General features: G+C 27.0%; 1 protein-coding gene across 1 annotated transcript in view; it reads left to right on the top strand.

Moving 5' to 3' along the window:
• Window positions 1–21,514, top strand: part of LOC132947622 (probable E3 ubiquitin-protein ligase HERC1) — a 35,016-nt gene extending 13,502 nt beyond the window's left edge. The window contains 36 exon segments of the mRNA XM_061017907.1: window positions 4–150; window positions 204–450; window positions 612–729; window positions 801–962; window positions 2,056–2,191; window positions 2,293–2,500; window positions 3,367–3,516; window positions 4,117–4,436; window positions 4,579–4,699; window positions 4,761–5,242; window positions 5,325–5,526; window positions 5,588–5,782; window positions 6,689–6,881; window positions 6,946–7,047; window positions 8,837–9,423; window positions 11,273–11,384; window positions 11,457–11,590; window positions 12,441–12,607; window positions 12,677–12,870; window positions 12,926–13,141; window positions 13,324–13,448; window positions 13,516–13,684; window positions 13,776–14,098; window positions 14,212–14,515; window positions 14,574–14,690; window positions 14,754–14,939; window positions 15,341–15,999; window positions 16,096–16,254; window positions 16,315–16,503; window positions 16,568–16,786; window positions 16,859–17,119; window positions 18,054–18,255; window positions 18,324–18,517; window positions 18,577–18,863; window positions 19,347–19,500; window positions 21,289–21,514. Coding sequence (XP_060873890.1) covers window positions 4–150; window positions 204–450; window positions 612–729; window positions 801–962; window positions 2,056–2,191; window positions 2,293–2,500; window positions 3,367–3,516; window positions 4,117–4,436; window positions 4,579–4,699; window positions 4,761–5,242; window positions 5,325–5,526; window positions 5,588–5,782; window positions 6,689–6,881; window positions 6,946–7,047; window positions 8,837–9,423; window positions 11,273–11,384; window positions 11,457–11,590; window positions 12,441–12,607; window positions 12,677–12,870; window positions 12,926–13,141; window positions 13,324–13,448; window positions 13,516–13,684; window positions 13,776–14,098; window positions 14,212–14,515; window positions 14,574–14,690; window positions 14,754–14,939; window positions 15,341–15,999; window positions 16,096–16,254; window positions 16,315–16,503; window positions 16,568–16,786; window positions 16,859–17,119; window positions 18,054–18,255; window positions 18,324–18,517; window positions 18,577–18,863; window positions 19,347–19,500; window positions 21,289–21,510 — 7,963 coding nt within the window. The 3' untranslated portion in view covers window positions 21,511–21,514.
• The last annotated feature ends 446 nt before the right edge of the window (window positions 21,515–21,960 follow it).

Below are 21,960 nucleotides of genomic sequence, written 5' to 3'. Positions count from 1 at the left end.
TAGCAATGCAAATTCTAGTTTTGAAAGTATTAGAGCAGTTTTTGTGAATGTACATAATCTTTTAGATATACTAATAAATTTAAGACATTCTTCTATTTCGGGACAAACTTTTTCTGAAAATCCAAATAATGTGCTAGAGTAAGTAAAGCAGTACTTTAATCATATAAATTATATTTTTGTTTAATAAACCATGTTCCTTTAAGGATAAACTCTCCAGATTCATATCCAGTCCAAAGTTATATTTGTGATTTATTATCATTTGTTTTACAATGCACATCATTTTTTCCTTTGTATATAAGTTCTCACCAATGGACTGAGACTCTTCTACGACTAGCTCAATGTGCAAGTACTATGTTTTTAGCTGAACATTTTCGCTGCAAACTTTTAATTTTGAGATTATTACGTCAAATATTGCCCTATTTAAAATCATCCGATAGTGACCGTAAAAAAGTATGTATTAAAATATATTAACTTTATAAATTGAAGTTTTTAATTTGTAGTTATCACAAAATTATAATATTTCGATCTATATTCTTTTTCTGCATGATATTATAAAAATTATTGAAAATAATATTGTCTATTTAAGTTTAAATTATAATTTTTTTTTTTAGATTGTGAAGACACTTTTTGATCAATTGGGTACTAATATGTGGTTAATTCCACAAAAAGTTGAAAATATATCCACATACTTGAAACAAATAGACTTAGGTAAACAAATGTCTAACATATGTTTAATTAACAAGAAATTATTTAGCTTAATTTGTATTCTTACGGTTTTGTATATTTATAATTTTTTTTAGATTTAAATGATAGTATAAGTAATCATAATATTGATATTGGTGAGTTACCATTTTCATTTCATGAAGAAAAGAGTTTCAATTGTATCATTGAAAATAGTCATACAGTTATCCATGCTTATGGTGGAAGAGCTTATGCTCTAGGATCTACTCCTTTAGAAAGAGGTAATTTTAAAAATGATATAATGTAATTGAAATGTACACTTATTATTAAGTATTTTACTATATAATACTTACTACTATTATTATTTACTTTAAATAATTACTTTGTATTGTCGCTGGCCACGGTCCTGCGAATTCATATTATATCATATATAATACTATATTATATTCATATAATATTTTATTAAGACAACGAGCTCCTCACTATCTATTGACCTTACACAATGTATAAGCAATGTAACAGCCAGGCGCACGTGTCGGAATCTCAAACAAGTCGTCTTTCTAAAATTTGGTGACTAGAATGAAATTAGCAGAACCAGGTGGTTTCATCTCTATGACAACAACAACTTTCAAACGACCTCACCCAAAAACACTTGGAAATTCACGAGCCATCCATATCAAAGGAGCCAACATCATATATAGAGGGGCCAAAAACACAGCATAATTAGATGTATCAGAATTGCCAAGACCAGCGCACCTTCCGCTACTCAAGATATACATACTCTAGACGACTATTATACAATTTATATTATAAGAATAAAATACTCTTTCATTTTTACTGTTCAAATTGACCACAAATTATTTTAAATCATCATCTTTTGGATCTTTTAAAAAGTCTGCTATTTTATAAGTAGAAATACATTTTTGATGCTTATAAATGTACTTTTAGATATATAAATGCAATTTTTGTGCATATATTTTAAATGTATGCACTACGGCAGTGGTTTTCAAACTGGGTCTTCTGAACATTTTCAACTATTTATCTAAGATTAAAATTTATAAAAATTTATCAGCCCATTAAATGTAAATTTTTATAAATTAAAACAACTTTATTCATTTAATTATTTAGTGCAAAAAAGGTCAATGTGCCGAGAAAATTTTTAGAGGAGCACGGTGTGCCGTGTTCAATAAAAGTTTGAAAACCACTGCACTATGGGGCCATTGATGGAAAAACTATTTGGATCACTCATTAATATATTATAATTCACATACACTATTTATTCATTAGTTTTACTTTTTATTATTATTTAAGTTTTGTAAAAAATTTTGTTTGTAATTAGACTTATTGGCTAAAACTAATTAATTTTTATTTTAGGTGTTTATCAATGGAAGTTTTTTATTTTGAGAGAACATAAAAGCAACGAGGGTACATGTATTGGTATATCAAAATATCCCATTAAAGATCAAAACTATAAAACCACTTCTGATATGTGGCTATACAAGGCTTATAAGTATTTATTCAAATTTTATTTAACTACATTATTATATATATATATATAAACACTTTGTTAGTTGATTTCATTATAACCAATATTTTTTAATTTGTTTACAGTGGTATTTTATATCATGGTGGTCAGATATCCCTTGTACTTAAATCATTTACTCAAGGTGACTACATTACAGCAATTTTTGATACTGAATTAAGAACTCTTAGCTTCGCTAAGAATAATGATTATCCAGTCGTAGCTTTCCAAAACATAGATACAAAAACAAATCTTTATCCTTGTGTATTATGTTACACTACTGCCACTGAACAAAAGGTATAACACAATTTTTATATATTTTTAGATTCTGAGCGGACCGAGGAAGCTAGTGGTTTTACAATGGTGTTTATTTATTATTATTTTAATTTTATTTTGTATACAAAATTTTTACCAGGAGGAGTGCTTTGATTTCAACATATAATACCGTATTTTTTAGCAAATTGGATCAAGATGGTACTTTAGAGTGGTCATTTTTCGATTTTCTCAATAATTATTTAATTCCACGGGAAATACAGCTGACAAATTACGAAATACCGCTAAAAATGGGATTTTAATTTCTAACGCGTTGTATATCACCATAGCAACGAATAAAAAAATTATAATATTATAATATTAATTCAACTTACAGGCTATAATAAATAAAAACAATATAAAAAATCCAGACTGACAAACCATCTTCGCTCAGAATCGTTTTCCTTATACAATTATATTATATGACCGAATTTAAGTTTAATACAATCTATCAGTGGCGCCGATCTATATTTCATGTTATGGGGTATAAATTCGATTGGTGTTAGACCAACCTACTTAAAAAAATTTTAACTATTCTCGAATAGTGCATTATAATCGCGATATATTGCCTGGTGACCTGCCATACTCATACTATTATTGCCTATTTACACTTAACATCATTGTTAAATTATGATGATGTTTAAATATTAAATACCACTAATGACCGATTACTTATCATCACAACCCACCTAAACCAACCATAAATAGTTCTGGGGAATTTTCCCTAATTGATCCCCGTGCCACTGCAATCCATACAGAAACCTTCTTGTAACCTACTGTACAGCAGAGCGACATCCACATATCCGCTTTTTTTTAAAAAAGTCTTAATATGAATTAATTTATTATTTTAGATTAAAATAAGTAATTATAGAACTGATCGAAATATAAACACTGAACTTTTTGCTGGAGAACCTTATTTAGCACCCATGTTTACATGTATCACTGAAAATTATATTACAACAATACGGACATTGCATAACACTGATCAGTGGTGGATTGAGGTAATTATTTGTTCATCACACAAATTATATATTTGTTAATCGATATAATTTGTTAAATTTCTAAACTTAGCAACGTTTATGATTCCCATTATTATTTGTTTTGATCTTTATTTTATTAGTATGAAAATATAATTATTTAAAATTTAAGTTTGGATATTATTAGATTTGTTAAATTTAAATCCTCTTTGAGACTAAAACTATGTCATAAATTTAACTCATTGACTACATACTGATGCCAATTGGCATCATGAGGATCAATCAGCAATGCGGTTGACACCATTTGGCATCCAATATGTATTTAAAGTAAATGGTTTATTTTCCTCTACGTGTGACTGAATGTTATTTTATTATTATTTAGCATTGATTAAACACATTTTTTAAAATATGTTTTCGTATGCCATTTGGCCGTATGACCAATGACCATTTATGAGAAATTTCTTTATGTTATTTTTAGAAGACTGTTGTTTTTTACTTTTATCATACCTACACACTGGATGAGAACTGCAAAAAACATATGCAATCAACATGTTAATAAGAATGATAATATATTAAACATTTTATTGATTTAAATTTATTAATTAATTTGTAATAATTTAATAGGTGAATGAGTGTCTCTTAGAACAACTTTCATTTTTAAAAGGAGTTCTACCTGAAGTACATTTCAAAGAAAGAATATTAGATATATCTGGATCTATTCAAAAAGAACCCATTTGTGAACTTATTGAAGAGGTTGATATAAATGTTTTATGTGAAAAAGTATGGCCTGCATTAGCAGTAATTGGAGGCCTTGATCGTGGTCTAAGAGTAGATGGAAGATGTTATGATTTGGATCAAAAATCATTTGGCACCATAGTGGGAACTTTAAAAAATGGTTTCACTGCAGCAAAAGTAATGCAGGAAGACAAAAATGATAATGTCAGGTTGTGCAAACATTTTAATTCACATTTTAGGCTATACATAATAATTATGCCTAATTAATATAAAGTACACATAGCTATCATAAAATATATTTATAGATAAGTGTGTGGTTGATACAGTAATGTAAATATTTTTTGTTTTTAGTGATGTATCATTTCAATCATTATTACCATGTAATAATATTAAATTTAATCCCACACGATTGGAACATATTCCAACATTATCATTGTATTCGATTGGTCGATTGAGTGGTGTCACAAATGAAGTATACCCATTTTACAAAATTCAATAATATTTCAGACTAAATAACTAAAATGTAATTTTAGTTGGTGCCTCCAAATAATTCTCAAGCTAATAAAACATCTGATAAATGTCACAAAGAAAATGCTGTTGATTCATTGGATTTGTTCTCTAATCTAATGGATATGAATATCTTAGATCAACTATCAGAAATAGATACTAACCCATCTTCATGTAGTAAAAAAGATTTAGACAATACAACTAAGTATGTATTAATTGATTTCTCTAATACTTTTATTTAATTATATTGTATTAATGTTATTTACAGGGTTTCTCTAGCTAATGAAATTAAACTATTCAAACTATGCGCATTACAGACTAGTGCATTAAAAAGTCTAGAAGTTATTATGACTAGTTCTATGTGTGTTGATATGTTAATCAATCCCATTTCTTTGAAAATAAAACAATCAACGGATGCTTATAAAAATGCAACATGTGATAGTACAAAGAAACTTGATAATATTAAGGAAAATGGTACCATGAATAACATTTTAATATTTCTTTTCAGGTAAATAGTAAATACTATAATGTAATTATACTTAGTTTTTATATTAAGTATTGTCATTAATAATTATTATTATTTGTTATAGATGTGCGTTTGAAAAAAGTTTATGTTCAAAGTATTTAGTTGTTGAAACAGATATGATTGAATCTGAAAGAATACTAAACATACTTTACAATAATTATCTTAAAGAATGTGCTGAAAATAAATATAAAATACCAAATTCACAAAATCGTTTAAAAACTTCAATAGATTTTCAAGAAAGTAATAATGTGAAACGAAGAGAATCTGTAAATAATTATAAATATAATTACTTATAGAATTTAAAATTACTATCATACATTTTTTAAGATTTCTGGGGAAACATCTAGAATAACTGATGACAGTTCTAGAAGAATTGGAAGTTCTCATGGTAATAAGTTACATCAATCAAATACCATATTCAAATGTCCTGGTATTACAAATAATACTGATGATCCTATGAACAGAGCTATTTCAAGCATGGTTTCAATTACTTCAGATGTAGAGCAACATGAATCTTTGCAGGTAATTTAATTTATCTAAAATTATAAATTAAATGGAGCAGATTAAAGGGAGACTATGTGGGCTGGAGTCCTCTCCCTTTGGTACTATTTCAAAGATTCTTTCTTTATTATTTTATATTAATTAATTAATTAATTTATAAAATATTATGTTTTATGATTGTAGTAGTACCAATAATAATTTTAATGTTGATCGTTTAGCAGTTTTTAAAGATTTGATTTATGAGTATTTAATTTATATTTATTTGTAGGTAAAGATTTAGCTTTGTTTTAGGTACTTTGGACCATATTCTAATAGCCCTATAATATATTTTTTTCTATAAATAATTGTATAGTAACTATACATAAATCTTCTTCGTGGTGCGTTTTCATTATCATTTTTGTGATTGTGATAGCAAAACCTTTTTCTATTGTTATGCATCTATCATATTTTAATTAAATATAATAAAATTATCATTATTTTTTTCTGAACTACAATGGAAACATTAGGTATTTAACTTTGTAATAAGATACAGTTCACTGTTGAAAATGATGCTAGTGAAGGAAATAAAAACTTTTGTAGTTTTGTTGTAGCCCAGGGATCTATACCCCTAAATCTGTTAGGTTAGGTTAGAACACAAAACTACATTCATATTTTGTGTCTAGCCCTTTTCCCTTTTTATTTTAATATCGGTTTCTATGTACTTATTTATTTAATTATTATAAAATATACGGGCTGAGCATTGCCTTGCACAATTAGGCAGATAAACATACTAGGTAAGATAGCAATACAACTAGTAACATGATGATATATAAGATAAAACACGTGGATACATATTTGTTTAACTATCTTAAATTGTTAAAAAATATAGTTTGCATTTAAATACATGTGATTACTGTATAATATTATGTATATTTATTATTTATTTAGGAAACTCCTCTACATATACATGTTCAAATTTTAGAAAATATAGAAAATGAAGAGATAAATAATTCTTGTACACATATTGATAGTGTGGTTTTGCCTTCAATGAACCGAAACCCAGAATTCAATGTTTCAGAACTTCAAGTACCGACCAAGATAGATGATTCTGAACCAAAAACTTCACAAATACTTAGATCTAGTAAGGACTTTTAAATTATAAAATAATATATAACTTACACTTAATTTTTATTTATATATTTCAGCTGTTAACACCTCATGTGTAAACTGCCAAGAAAAAATTGAAAAATTAAAAACTTCTGATTTTGTTAAACCCAAAAGATCTCTAACGTCAGATTTTACTCAAGGTACTTTTATTTTTTTATATTTTATAGATAAAATACAAAATTTTCTATAGAAAATAATTGAGAGACAGAGAATGTATAAAACAAAATGTTGAATGAAAGAAATTCCTTAAATTCTGTTATTTTATACAGTATTATATCTTATTTTACTATTCTCTAAATATATTGAAGGTTGTTCTTTGGAAAACATGTTTTAATTAAAATATTTTTATAAAAATAAAAATAAATAAGAATATTATTAAAATAATTTTTTAAAACATTAACATTCCTTTTAAAAGTTTGTCTAAATTAATATTCCCGTTGTGATACCGTTGACATAACTTATGCATTCTTTTTTCATTAGTTTTTATTTTCTTATTGTTGGTGGCATACCAACATATTTATGTACTAGTTTGGCTTTCTATCACTTCCTACTTCAAAATTAATTTGATAAATTAGCTTTCAAAACTATTGGGTGATACAAACTACATTGTAGATTAATCAATTTATTTTGATTAATTTTGCTGATATTTCAAACTCCCAAAAGCCCTGCATTTGTTTGCACCTATATTGACCACAACTCACAGACTACAAAAAGCATTTTTAAATGGGTATAACATGTTAGGCAGACGACATAGCAGTGATTTCAAAGTCATGATAATTTCAAAAGAACAACATAAAGTTTAAGTAACATAACAAAAAAATATTGATCTTATAACAATGAAAACAAAACAAACTGTATAATTTCATATAGGAGTGAGCGTCCACAAGACTCGATATTAATATGGAAGACCTGTTTTTGAAAATAGTCCTTAACTTAAAGTACTTGGGGCTAGACATAAAATCATAAGTTATAGTCACAGATGTTATAATATAATCACATTGGGAAACAAATTCTATTTTTTGTTAATACAATTATTTAAGCCCACAAAGTTATCGAGGAGAACAAAAATCAGATTATATAATATCCTTGTTATACTCATTGTGCTTTATGCTTGTGGAGTATAAGCATCCACCAAATATGATTCAAGCATCCTAATAATATTTGAGAGGAATATTTAGGCCAAAGAGAAATTTAGAAGGTGATTACAAAATAAGATCAAACAGAGAATATATTAGTGGTACTTAAAGAATAATGTTGGTTGGACATGTTTGGGGAGCAAAGGACTAAATTATATGGATAATCATTAAATCATCGTCTCAGAATGAAAAGGTTCAAAATCAATTTTTTTTGCAATTTATTATTTAATATTTTTTGTTGTATAATTCAATCTTGAAATTGTATCGATCTGTTGATTGATTCAATGAGATAAAGAGAATGAAAAGGTTCTAATTCATACGTTAATGATAGGTACGGGCTAACTTAAAAACGTTCCCCTAAACAATTACAAAAATTATGTTAGAACCTTTTCATTCTGAGACGACGAAATGGAGACTAGCTTATGAACTACCAAAGGGAAGGCCTTAACTACAGTGAAAGAATTGTGTAAATGAAGATCTAAAAACTTTAGAGGAGTATTGGCTATAGAGAAAAACATGAAGAAATCATATAAAAATCATAGGGATGTTACATTGTGTAAGTGGCAATGGCCTGGAATAAAAAAAAAAAAAATAGCTTCTTGATTCTTATGGTTATACATCTGTTTTTTTATGTTTTATCTAATTTTGGAATATTGAAAAAGGCTTTATTGAAATTTGTAATTTGATTTAAAAATATTTACTAGCCACAGTTATATGATGGTAATATGGTATTTATGTTTTTATTATGCTTAAGCTATGTATAATTATATAGTTAATTAATTTTTCATTTTAGTTTCTAAGCTAATGGATCATTATAACTATCTTAATGAGCCGTTCGATATGAATATGATTTGTGAACAATTGAATCACTGTAAATTTAAACCAGAGAGCGTAGATGATAATAGCATGGACAACCTTGGAATGGAGGTTGTTCCATCCCTCATAAGCATTGAAGGCAGTTTTCAAAAAATATCTCAACATGCTTTTATAAACAAATCTTTGGCTTTGGAGGCGGCATTAATGACATCAGCAGAAGAACGTACAAAAGCTATTAATCGAGTATTTCATACTATGTCACATTTAGTATCTAGAAATATTGTCATAAATATTTTAATGTCACTTATTCATCGGAAATTTGAAAGTGAAGATATAGTTGTATGGAAACTAGACAAGCTTGGTTTTACAAATGTTCCCAAAATATTGCAATTTATTCGACTTCTACTTATTATGAATGTATGGACTGATAGAGAATACAATGAAAAAGAAATATTGCCAAACAAAATAGAAAAAAATATTATAGGATTATTATCAAACACGATAATAACATTAGCTGAACATTATCGACCCGCTTATAATTATACAATATCCATACCAGTTCAAGTAAGTTTATTTTGTATATTATACATACATTTAAAAGATTTGTTCAGCAAAATATAGGAATATGGAATGTAGGATGAAGTTGTCATATACGATTTCAAAGTATACTCTATAAATTGTATATTTACCTCCTTTTATTAATGGTCCTTAAACATTTTTTCATTTACGTACCCCTTGACCTCTCACCACTCTTTCACTTATCCTCAAATATCAATTTAAAATATAAATAATGAAAAAAAATAATAATAATAATTTTAATTTTAAAAGAAAATTTGGAAATATTTATTTATCTTAATTACCTTGTCCCATACAATGTATATAAAAATAAATAATAATAATATCAACTTAACTATTTAATTTTAATGTGAACCTTGAGCTTGTTTGCTGAACTTAATTTTTTTAAATTTTGCTCCATACATGATAAATAAACCTTTGAACTTACAGACAGTCTATTACAGTACTTATTTTTTATGAATGTGTACGAAGAAAAGGCCCTTTCCACCAACATAGTGTTAGTGAATGGTAGCAGAATATTGAATGCTTTGCATGATAGCTCAAGATATTCTTATTTCACATCAGCCCAAAAGGTGATTATAGTTTTCTTTTCAAATGCTGCCTCAAGCGAAGAATCCGTTTTCAGTTCTATTAGTTTTTCTTTTCCTCTGTCTGATAAAACTGCAGATATTAAATAGTTTTCACTGAAAGGAAATGCTATACAGTGGTCTTCGTTTCCACATTTAGGAAATTATCTTTCAAAAGTTGCTATGACCCTATTCAAATGTTGAATAACTTGTCTTTTGATGTCTTGTGATAGGAAAATATCAGTTTCGCTGAGAAAATCGTGTAGTGTTTCAAAAATTTCTGGTTGATTATTCTCAATACACGACTCCCAATACTAACTTTTTAACATAAGATTCTCCTTTGTCAGTGACTTGAAATTTTGTCAGTGTACTGTTTTGAAGAGTTAAATTTATATTGTTTAATTTCAAAAAAACATCGGCCGATAGTATTTGAAGCCATTCGTGGTCGTTTAATTTTAATAAAAGTTTAAAAGTATGGTTTTCAAAAAATATTTGAACTTCATGTCTAAGTTCAAATAAATGAGTAAGAACCTTACCACATGATAACCATCAAACCTCAGTATAAAAAAGGAAGATTTTTGTGAAGACTGCTCATGTCTTCACACAATGATGAAAATATTCTGGAGTTTGTGTGGCGAGACTTGATGAAGTTGACCACTTTACAAGAGTCATCCAGAACGTTTTTCAAATCAACTGGAAAATGTTGCAACAATGATACCAGGGGGGCTACTGCCTTGACACGCGCAAGGAAACCAGATTAACAACCAGATATAGATTTACCACCATCAGTAATTAAACCACAACATTTCGACCACTTATACTCTTTTCGGTGAAATAAAAATCAATAACTTGAAAAATATCTATTGTCTAAAATTAATCCACAAAATTTAATCTACTTGAATGATTTACAATATCTACAACAATAAAATGTTATCACATTAATAAAATTAAATCGCAGACTTTATATTGTAATAAGTACATTAATAGCAAACTATTTTAGTTACATTCAATTTCACTTTTTCCGCCATTTCTCAATTTTCTTTCGCGTGCCCCTTGAGATCATATTGCTTACCCCAGGTTGAGAACCGCTGGTATATATCATAATGCCTAATCATATAGATTTTGATAACTTTTACAAAATAAATAAATAAATATATAAAGGAAATTCAATCCTAATGACTATGTTTTAAACTCCTAGTGTATCCATCAACTCTAGCATTGTATATTATAATATGTATAAGAATAACTATTTTATTTTATTTTATTCTAAGGACATTTTTACCATAGCAAGTGAAGGAAATTTAAAAATGCAACATAATTTAAAAGTTACCAAATTAGTTGTAAATGAATTTGTAAAAAAACTTAATATATTTTCAAAGCATGGCAAGTAACAAATTTATTATTATTTTATTTAGTACAAATAAATATTTTTGATAAAATATGAAAAATTTTCAGATGAAACTGGAGCATTAAATCCAATTGAAAATGATAATAAACCATCAGTTAAAATGCTTATAAATGCATTATCTGCATGTTCATTGTCTCATGTTGTTAGTAATGATATTAAACATTGGGCGTGTAAGCAATTAGTAAGTTAATTGTATATAATTTTTACTAGTATAATTTAGATTATTGAAAATCCCTGAAAACGATCTATCGATTAGTTAAAAGATAGGTTTTAATTGGTTTTTGTTTATAAGATTACAATAATTATAAAAAGTTTTTGATTAAGTACATTTTCAGACATAATTTTTAACACATGAAATTCTGATAAGGTATTTTGTATACAGCTACTTTGAAATACATTAAACTCTCAATTATCCGTGGCAGATCACGGAATTATCTACAGTACTAAAGATAGTGTTTATGTAAAAAATTAAAATGAATGTTATAATTATTAAATTAATGTTTAATTAAAAATACAATTTGTACTTATCTAATTTTCTTTAAATACTATTTAATATTACACAATATATTTTTTTTTAATAATATAATAATAGCATTTTTGTTTAAATTTGTATTTTGCGTATTAACCAAGGAATTTGCTTAACCGTGGTTGCCGCTCCACCTTATTCTGCAGAAATCGAGTGTTTCCTGTAAAATATGACTTTTGAACTCATAAAATGTAGACAGTTTACCCAGTATGTAGCAGGTTTATAATGTATAAATAAAGTTTGACAGTAACAAGCAACCACAGAAAAAATACACCAGTCAGGAGCCCTTCAAACAATTAATTTATGTGCTTAAAGTAAAACAAATATATTATATGTTATAATTTATCAATATATTAAGTAAAAATGATTTGTTATTTAAGTTTTTCCGTTGTAATGTTTGTACTAAGAAGGAATATAAACAATACATTTCTTAGGCTAAAAATAAAATTATATATTATACTATTACATTATTTTTTGACAACTGAAATTAAATGATTAATTTTAGGTAAATATACTAGTTAATAAATCTTTACGAAGACAACAATTAGTTCTACCCAATGAATCTGATTTTTTGGGTCCTTTAAAACGACGTCCAATAGTGAAACTGGAAGGGCACCAGAACCGTATAAATCATGTAATATGGCAACCGAAAGTAAAATCCCTTGCAACTTTGTACGTTGTCATTTTGCTTCAACACATACACATTTATTTCAAGATTTAAAATTAGTTTTATTTTAATAGTGGATTTGATGGAACAATGAGGTTATGGAATACTGATTTAAGAATAGAAACGACACTTGTGTTGTTTAAGTCCACACAACTCTATGATAATGATTTAAATGGAGAATTAATATCTGAACTTGCATGGTCACCTTCTGGATCATGTATTGCCGCATCAATGGAAGGAACTCTTAATATTTATACAATTCAAAGACGTTAGTACTTTTATTTTTATTAAATTATTTTATTTATTATATTATTTATGTATAGATGTTTTTCAAGAAGATGAAACTTGCCTATCAACATATACTCAAGATGCTTGGATAACAGCTATAGCATGGTCTGGAATTTCAATAAAAAATTCTTATAATTTTGATCCTCAGTATTTATTAGTTGGAGGTGTTGATGGTTCTGTGAATATAGCTATTGTTGATTCACTTAATAAAATCATGTATGAGAAACTTGATAATTTTTGTCGACTTGGAGGTTTGTGCACAAACCATGTACCTAATGTCTTATACTTAGTATTAATAGTAATACATACACAAAATAGATAAATTTGTTCTTAGATATGTTATAAAATTTAAGAATCATTGTGTAAGCTTATATACATTTCAGAATGTAATGTTAAAGTAAAAAAACTTTTTTTATGCCTATGTATATTATAGATCCAGTTTCTCATATAGTATGGCATGATGATTCGGTGCCATTTGCTATAGCATTTTCTTCTGGTGCCATAATAGTGGGTAATATTCAACCAATAACTAAACCTGAAACATTAACAATATGTCAAGTAAATAAATATGAATACATGAAATATTTAAAAAAAACCTTGTTAATAATGTAAAAATATATTTTAGAGTCCTATATCTACATTGCAATGGTCAAAAAGGTTTGACATACTATCTGTAAGCAATGTAGAAGATACATCCATTAGACTGTGGATTAAAAAACAAAATTGTTGGGAAATATTTCATGAACTGAATCATTCAAATGAGCCTACTTGTGTAATTTGGTCCCCTACTGTGGGTAAGGAATACAATATTCAATATTTAATTATTAGTATTATGTTTGTTATATATGGTAATAGTTTATCTACAATTTGTATTTATATTTATAGGTAATAAAGGACTGTTACTTTGTGTTGGTACTGCTGCTGGATCTGTTAATGTTTGGTTAATACCTACTCCATTTTCTACATTAAAACCCAGAGTACTATACTCATTCCAAGGACACATGTTTAATTCTGTTACTTCAATGAGCATCAATGATAGTGGCTTAGTACTGGCGACAGGTTGTAGCAAAGGAAGTAGTGGTATAATAAATATTTGGTCGCTGTTTGATGGCAGTTTGTTAAACACGCATACCGGATCCGGTGGTGTAGATGATTTATGCTGGATGGAGGACCAACTCGGACTTGCTGTTTGTTTTGCTCAATCTAAGGTAATTAGAACTATTACTTAGTAAATTTATATAAATATAAATTTATATATGAAGTCTATAATTAATTAATATTATTATTATTAATTTATATGTACGTTTCATATGAATTTAAGGATGTAACGGTCATAAAGTTTAGTGCTGATAATCTTACACATAATCGATTCAAATCAATTGCTCAAAGTGCTTTATACTGTCGTGGACTCCATAATGTTAAATACTTTTGTAAATTTATAAACTCATTACCTGACTTACTGCAGTTGCAAATGAACCGTGAGAAACACAAAGTGCTAATGGGTGATCGCCTTCTATATAGTGATTATTTAAAAGGACTCATTGGGATAGCATTGGAAATTTGGCCACATCAAACATTTAGTTTAACATTTGTACCACCAAATACAAGTCATGGATCTGAATTTTGTATGTTAATTATTATTATTTTGAAATTAAAAGCTAATTGTGATTATTCTTAAAACAGGCGAAGAATGGCAGTGGTTACAAAGATTAATCACAGTTTTGAATACTGCGAAAGCCTTATTAACAAGAAAAAATTTCCCTGAGACGTTTATAAGCTACTTTTCATCTGGTTTGAATGGTATAATACATTGTATCTATAAAAATTTTAGAGTATAACACTATTTTTTTAAAAATAATTTAGAAGAAAATGATGATCATAATTTATGGTCTGAAGCTATTAGCAACAATAAGTGGACTTTAGAAGCTGATCAGCAAATTATTCAATGGTTTAATACAACTCCTCACGATTGGCAACCATATACCAAATGTGATGCATATCTTTGGGGTAATGGCCGAAATGGACAGTTGGGAAATACTGGTATATTATGTAATAATTATTTATTAGTAACTAAGGGTCTGGATGTTGATGCTCTGAACACAACTAAGCAAATTCACTTAAAAGATTTCTTAGCTCTAAAGTTTTTAAAAGACACTTGTATTTTTAAATCAAAATTACAAAATTTGTTATGTTTGACACTTGGCCACACAATTAACATCAATCTGTATATTTTTGTTCCTTCAGAATAATGACTCAAGTTTCAACATTTATATTAAGATTATGTCAATAACATAGAAATAAAAATAAATTGTCAATGTATATTCATAGAAACATATTTTATGTAATTGTCTAATATTCTAAAACAGCAAGTCATCAAGATTCAACAAAGCCTTGATTCTGATTAGTTGAGAATAAATTTAAAACAAATTAATTTTTATTGTGTTTTGTAGCTGTTGGTCAATGTACTAATATATGGTCACCTACAAAAATTCAGAACTTTAAAATCGCTCAACGTATAGTTTGTGGGCAAAACTGCACTTTTGTTTTGACTAGCCAAGGGACAGTGTTATCATGTGGTGAAGGTAATTATGGCCGCCTAGGTCATGGACATTCTGATAGCCTTCCCAATCTAACCATGATATCAGCTTTACAAAGATTTGTAATTACTCAAGTATCCACATATATTGGTTCGGATGGACATAGCTTAGCTTTGACAGAGACTGGAGAAGTCTTTTCTTGGGGAGATGGTGATTTTGGCAAACTAGGACATGGTAACAATGCTCCACAGAGAAAGCCAAAACTTATTGAATCTCTATTGAATGTAGTAGTTATTCAAGTAGCCTGTGGACATAAACACAGTGCTGTATTATCCCAAGATGGTGAAGTTTATGTGTTTGGAAATGCTGAACATGGTAAACTAGGTTTAGGTGGACATGTACACAAAAAACATCCAACAAAAATAGTTCATAAAGACTTCTTGAATATAAAACACATTGCATGTGGACAAAATCATACTATTTGTATTGGAGAAAATGTTGTTTGGGCATTTGGGGATGGAGAAAGTGGTAAATTAGGAATTGGAAGCAAAAAAGATATCTATGTTCCACAAGTAAGCATTGGTATTAACTCATAACTTATTAATTCCTGTGATACTCCTACTTGAGTAAAGAATTATCTTAAATTTATATTAAATTCTTTTTATTAGGCAATCATTACACTAACTGGAAAAAATATTAAGAAAGCGTACTGTGGAAATATCTTTACAATGTTCCTTTCAGAAGATGGTGAACTCTATTCGTGTGGATCGGATAATTTACAAGATACAACAGATGATTTATATACAGAAAAATGGAACCCGGAAAAAGTAAATATAACCTATTGTATTGAAGTTATTATTATTATTAAAATTTATTTTTACTTATAGATATCTGAATTTCAAGGCCAAATTGTAACTGATGTAGCTACTGGTCCAAATCATGTATTAGTATTGACTGATTGTGGTGATGTATGGGCTTGGGGTAATAACTGTGGAGGTATTCTTGGATTTGGTCATGCTTTACCTGTCCAAAAGCCTATGATTATTCCAATTTTATCTGACAAAAATATCAAACAAGTAAAATAAATATTAAGTATAGTTAATAAATAATTATTAATTAATATTTAATATTCTATTTAAGATTGCAACTAGTAGTACTCATTGTGCTGCATGGACAGCAGAACCATTTTTAAGAGATTTTACAAATATTTCACATGGTGACTTACCAGCATCAATTCCTTACCAATATGGATATTTACAAGAATATAAAATTGCATCAATCGCTACTAGAATGAAGTGCTTGCAACAGTTTTCAAATATTTTGTATACATGTTGGCAATTAATTCCGTTTAATACTGCTGTATGTAATTGAATTTATTGTATTTGTCCAGCTCTAATCAAGTTAACTAAATTATTGATTCACTTTACATAGGAATTTGATTGGAGTAACATCAAACGTTGGCATTGGTTAGCTGATAAAAGGCTTAAATGTTTATATACAAATAAAATCATAAATTTACCATTTATGAAAATTATTAGTCGTACAATGAATCATAGTCAAAATTATAGTCCTCAAATAATCGTAAAACGGTTTAGTAGTAATGGTACTAGTATGAGTATTTTTGAACAAGTTGCCAAACAAGTTGTCAACATTAATGCAGAACAACTCAGAGTCCCATCTAGACCTTGGAAGGTAGTAACATTTAAAATTACTTTTTTTTTCCATTAAACTTCTAATCTTTTATCATAAATTGAAAAATATATCAATTTTGTTTTATATAGAAATATGTAATAATTAATAAGATATAATGAAATATCTATCATGAAATACTATAAAAACTGTGGTATATTTATTAAAAATCTTTTCCAAATAATCTAATCCATTATTTATTATATAAATGTTATAATCTTATACTGTTTATTGATACTTGGAAGTTGTAGGAGTTGCATATGTTTCTATATGTTTTCAGTTTATAGCAGAGTGCAGACCAAGATAGGCATTCATTTTATGCAATAACAAGTTCAAAAATTGAATATTTTAAATGCATATTTTGTATATTTTTTAAACTTCAGGAAATAATTGCATATTCTCGTGTTTTTAACTAAAAAAATGATTTAATAATACAACAATTTGGCTCATATTTTAGTATATAACTTCACAGATATTGAAAATTTTTTTTTATTTATACTATTTAGGTACCTACCAATAATAATATTTCACTTCAATAATTAACATCGCTAACTGGTAACTAGTTCACTAAACATCAGATTTTACTCTTTAATTTAAAGTTTTTTAATATAGTAATATACTAACAGTAAAACAATGTTAATAAGTAATACTTACTACATAAGTAAATTATTAGGCTTATAAAATAATTAATACATTTTTTTGTATATTTTATTTTTTTTTATGTGTATGTATTTTGTTTATTTTAGCTCCTATAACTTCTCACTTTCTGAACACTACTGATTAGCTATTAATACATTTTTAAGTTTGGCAATACTAACTAATGGTAGTGATCAATCAGCATTTTAAATTCTAATATATTATTTTATATAATTTGGTGGTTGATAGTTATTAGTTTATTGGTTATTACAAATTAACATAATTACTCAATAAACTATAGGTGAAATTAGTGGGTGAAGGAGCAGATGATTCAGGAGGTGTATTTGATGATACTATTTCCCAGATGATGGAAGAACTTCAAACCTTGAAATTACTTATTTTGACACCAAATGGCAGAAATGAAACAGGTTATAATCAAGATCGATTTATATTTAATTCAAAAATGAACCATTTTCATCAGCTACAACAATTTAAATTCCTTGGTATGTGATTTTTATTTATTGATTTATTTAATTTATGTTTATTTAATTTACTTAATTTTGTTTATCAGGAATACTTTTTGGCGTTGCTATTAGAACTAAGAAACCCTTAGCTATTTCTTTATCACCATTAATTTGGAAAATGATTATTGGAGAATCATTAAATATATCAGATTTAGAAGAAAATGATATTTACTATGCACAAAACTTGACAAGTATACAAAATATACATCAAACTGGAGTTACTGAAAAGAATTTTGAAGAAGTGAGAATAGTAGTTGCATATTTCAATTCAACAATAATAATTGTCATTGATTTTTTCAGTCGATACCTTTTTTAAATATGACTGGTACTGATTGGATGGATAATACTGTGTCATTAATTCCATATGGTCATCATGTATCAGTTACATATTCCAATAGATTAACCTTTTGTAAATTAGCATTGAAACAAAGGTTTCATGAGATGGAGGAACAAATATTAGCAGTGCGAAGAGGTCTTTCTGCATTAGTACCTCTGCCATTACTTACATTTCAAACTGCCGAAAATCTAGAACGTATGATATGCGGACTACCCAATATATCAATATCAGTTTTGAAAACTATTGTTAGGTAATTTTGTATATTTTTATAAATCTATTACAGTATGATGGTAAGAAAAAGTCTAGCTTTTCTAAAAAAAAATATTTCATAGATAGGTAGTAAAAATGTTTATTTTTAAAGTTATTGGTATTATTGGTAATATTTTATTTAGCTATAATTAAATTGTAATTAACAATAGCTAACAATTATACATAAATATTTCAATAAAATAAAATGATGATCTCTGTGACTTAATATTTTTAGTTACAGCTTTTAAAAACTCTCCTAGTTTTCTTGTATTTTTTCCAAATTAAGACATTCAATCTTATTTTTATTTTTATCGATTGCTAATGAGTTTATTTAATGTGACAAAAATGCATATTTTTAAATACCTTATTTTAGTTATAAGTTTCCAATTTATTACTTACATGATTTTGTCCAACCATATATGAAACTCTTTAATTCCTTTAATTTTTTCTTTACGTATTACTATACATCAACTTTTTTTTACAGATATAGAGAAATGGATGAACACTCTCAAATCGTCCAATGGTTATGGGAAATTTTAAATAGTTTTTTGGATTCTGAGAAAGTATTATTTTTACGATTTGTTTGTGGACGATCACGTCTTCCATCTAACTTATCGGATTTTTCTCAAAATTTCCAGGTAAATTTTTTGAACATATCTAATTTATAAGATATTATGTAGATAATGTTTTAAGTTATCATATGCCATATACTTTATGTATCAACTATTTGCATCATAAAGTTCAACATTCAATATATTCTCCTTAAAATATTAACAAATTGCTTTACTTATTTTCAAATATTCAAATATTCAAATCTAAATTTTGTCTGATGTAAATATGTACAGTAGTCACTCGATAATTCAAAATTCATGGGACTGAGTTAACAATTTGATTTATAGAGGTTTTTGATTTACCGAGTGTTCGAATAATTGAGGGAATATAAATTAATTTGAATAAAAGAGAGGTGAAAAATTGTATGTATATATTATATTTATTTTGGGAGCCGTATTGCGACTGACTACGTTTTATTCGATTTCAACAACGGTTACCCATTGCAGAGATTCATTTTGTTTAAATAATATGATTAAAGTTAAGATTAGATAGGTAAGGTACGACAACATTAATAAACTTCGATAATATTTAACCACCGTCCTTATAAGTTTCATAAAGAGTACGTCAAATAGATTGTAAATAATCATTATATGTACGTACATATGAACTTGCATATAATCGTGTTTAAGGAAATTCGAATTATAGAGGTTCGTGGAAAAAAATTTGAATCGTAGAGTGTGTCCCACCGCCAGTCATTTCTAATTATCGAGGGGACCGGAATACATGTACTTTCTTCTAACTATAAAGGTTTTTTCAGGGGACTCAGCGTTTAGTTCGATTTATGGAGTTTTTCAAATTATTGAGATTCAAATTATCGAGTGTCTACTGTAGTAAATTTTAAGTAGTGTTGGTAGTTAACACTTGATAAATATGCAATTAATAAGCATTATACATTAAATATAAAAACCAAGTATCAATTAAATCAATAGATTATTTATGTAATATATTATATTATAATAAAAATATGTAAAATTATATAACATTATAACATAGTGATGCAATACATTATCTTTTTTAGTATCAATATGATATTGCAATATCAATATAAAATACCAATAACATAATATTATATACTATTATGAAGTGGAGGCTTGAACTTTCTTTTCCTTGTCTAATATTTAATATTTCTACACCCCCAACCCTAAATGTTTTTTCACTGCTCACAAAATAGTTAATTCATAGGCTTTTAGTGATTAAATAACCTTTAAAAATTGTCCAAACTACCTTTACCAATTACAAGACACCAACTCATTAACATTTTTGTGAATCTTGTGATTCAAATATATCTTCATCGAGCCGCCACTGTATATGTTTATATATAGATTTAAGATTGAGACAAGCGTGAGTTTGGGGAATAAGAGTGTAATAGTTTAGTTTTGTTAAAAATGTATTAATCCTTAATCCTAGATATAACTATGAAATTATTTATCAAGACGTTATTGGAATTTATCTATCTATAATTTTTTAATAAAAATATAGAATTATTAGTAGTGTTATACACTTCTACTTATACTTGTATAAAATGTATACACAACTATTTATTAGCTAGATCAATATAAGGTGGTTTCAGTAATTAGAACAGTAGTGCATTCTATAATGTATAAATATTTAATTTAAGTTAGGTAATAATTGAGAAATTAAATTATTTATAAACATAGTATAATAAGATAACTAACTAATATCTTTGTATAATGTTATGATAAATGTTTTCATTATTAATATTATTATAAGTGATAATTAATATATAATTTCACTCGACCAATGATATGTATTCATAAATAATAATAATTGTAATAAACACTTTAAATTTTTAGATCATCAAAGTTGAAGATAAAAAAGATGGTTTACCCACAGCTCAGACATGCTTCTTTCAACTGCGGTTAACTGATTATAGTAGCCGTGCTGTTTTTGAAGAAAAGCTCAAGTATGCTATTAACAATTGCCGGACAATAGATATGGATAATTATGTGTTATTTAGAAGTGAAGATGTTGACTCTGACGATGATTTAGATATTATATCAATAGAAACCTATTAGCTAAACGGTGTTAAAACCTTAGAAATTTAACCCTTATAAATATATGTATTCTTTTAAATATATTTATTATTGTGTATGAAATAAAAATATGTATGGGGTTTTGACACATAAGATATAAAAAGAAAAATATTTATGTTTGTAAATTTGTATAATATCTTCTACAATAAAAGTTTATAATTGTATACAATGCTAATAACCAAGTGAAATAATTTTGAAATAATTATATAAATATATAATATTGACAATATAAAATACTTTAAGCTGAATAAAAATAACAAAATATGTATTCCATGACTGAATGTATTTAATGATTTAAATATGAGTGATTTGGTCATGGCCTGTACAAATGTTATGCTGATAATTATTAAAAATGATAAATAAGTACAATATGTCGTTACATTATGGTATGTTATGAACTAAATCATATTGTTACAATAAAATAATTATCTA

Source organism: Metopolophium dirhodum, chromosome 6 (assembly GCF_019925205.1).
Source record: "Metopolophium dirhodum isolate CAU chromosome 6, ASM1992520v1, whole genome shotgun sequence".
Lineage (NCBI taxonomy): Eukaryota > Metazoa > Arthropoda > Insecta > Hemiptera > Aphididae > Metopolophium > Metopolophium dirhodum.
The sequence above is the reverse complement of the archived record's forward strand: the minus strand, read 5'-3'. Positions and strand labels throughout refer to the sequence as shown.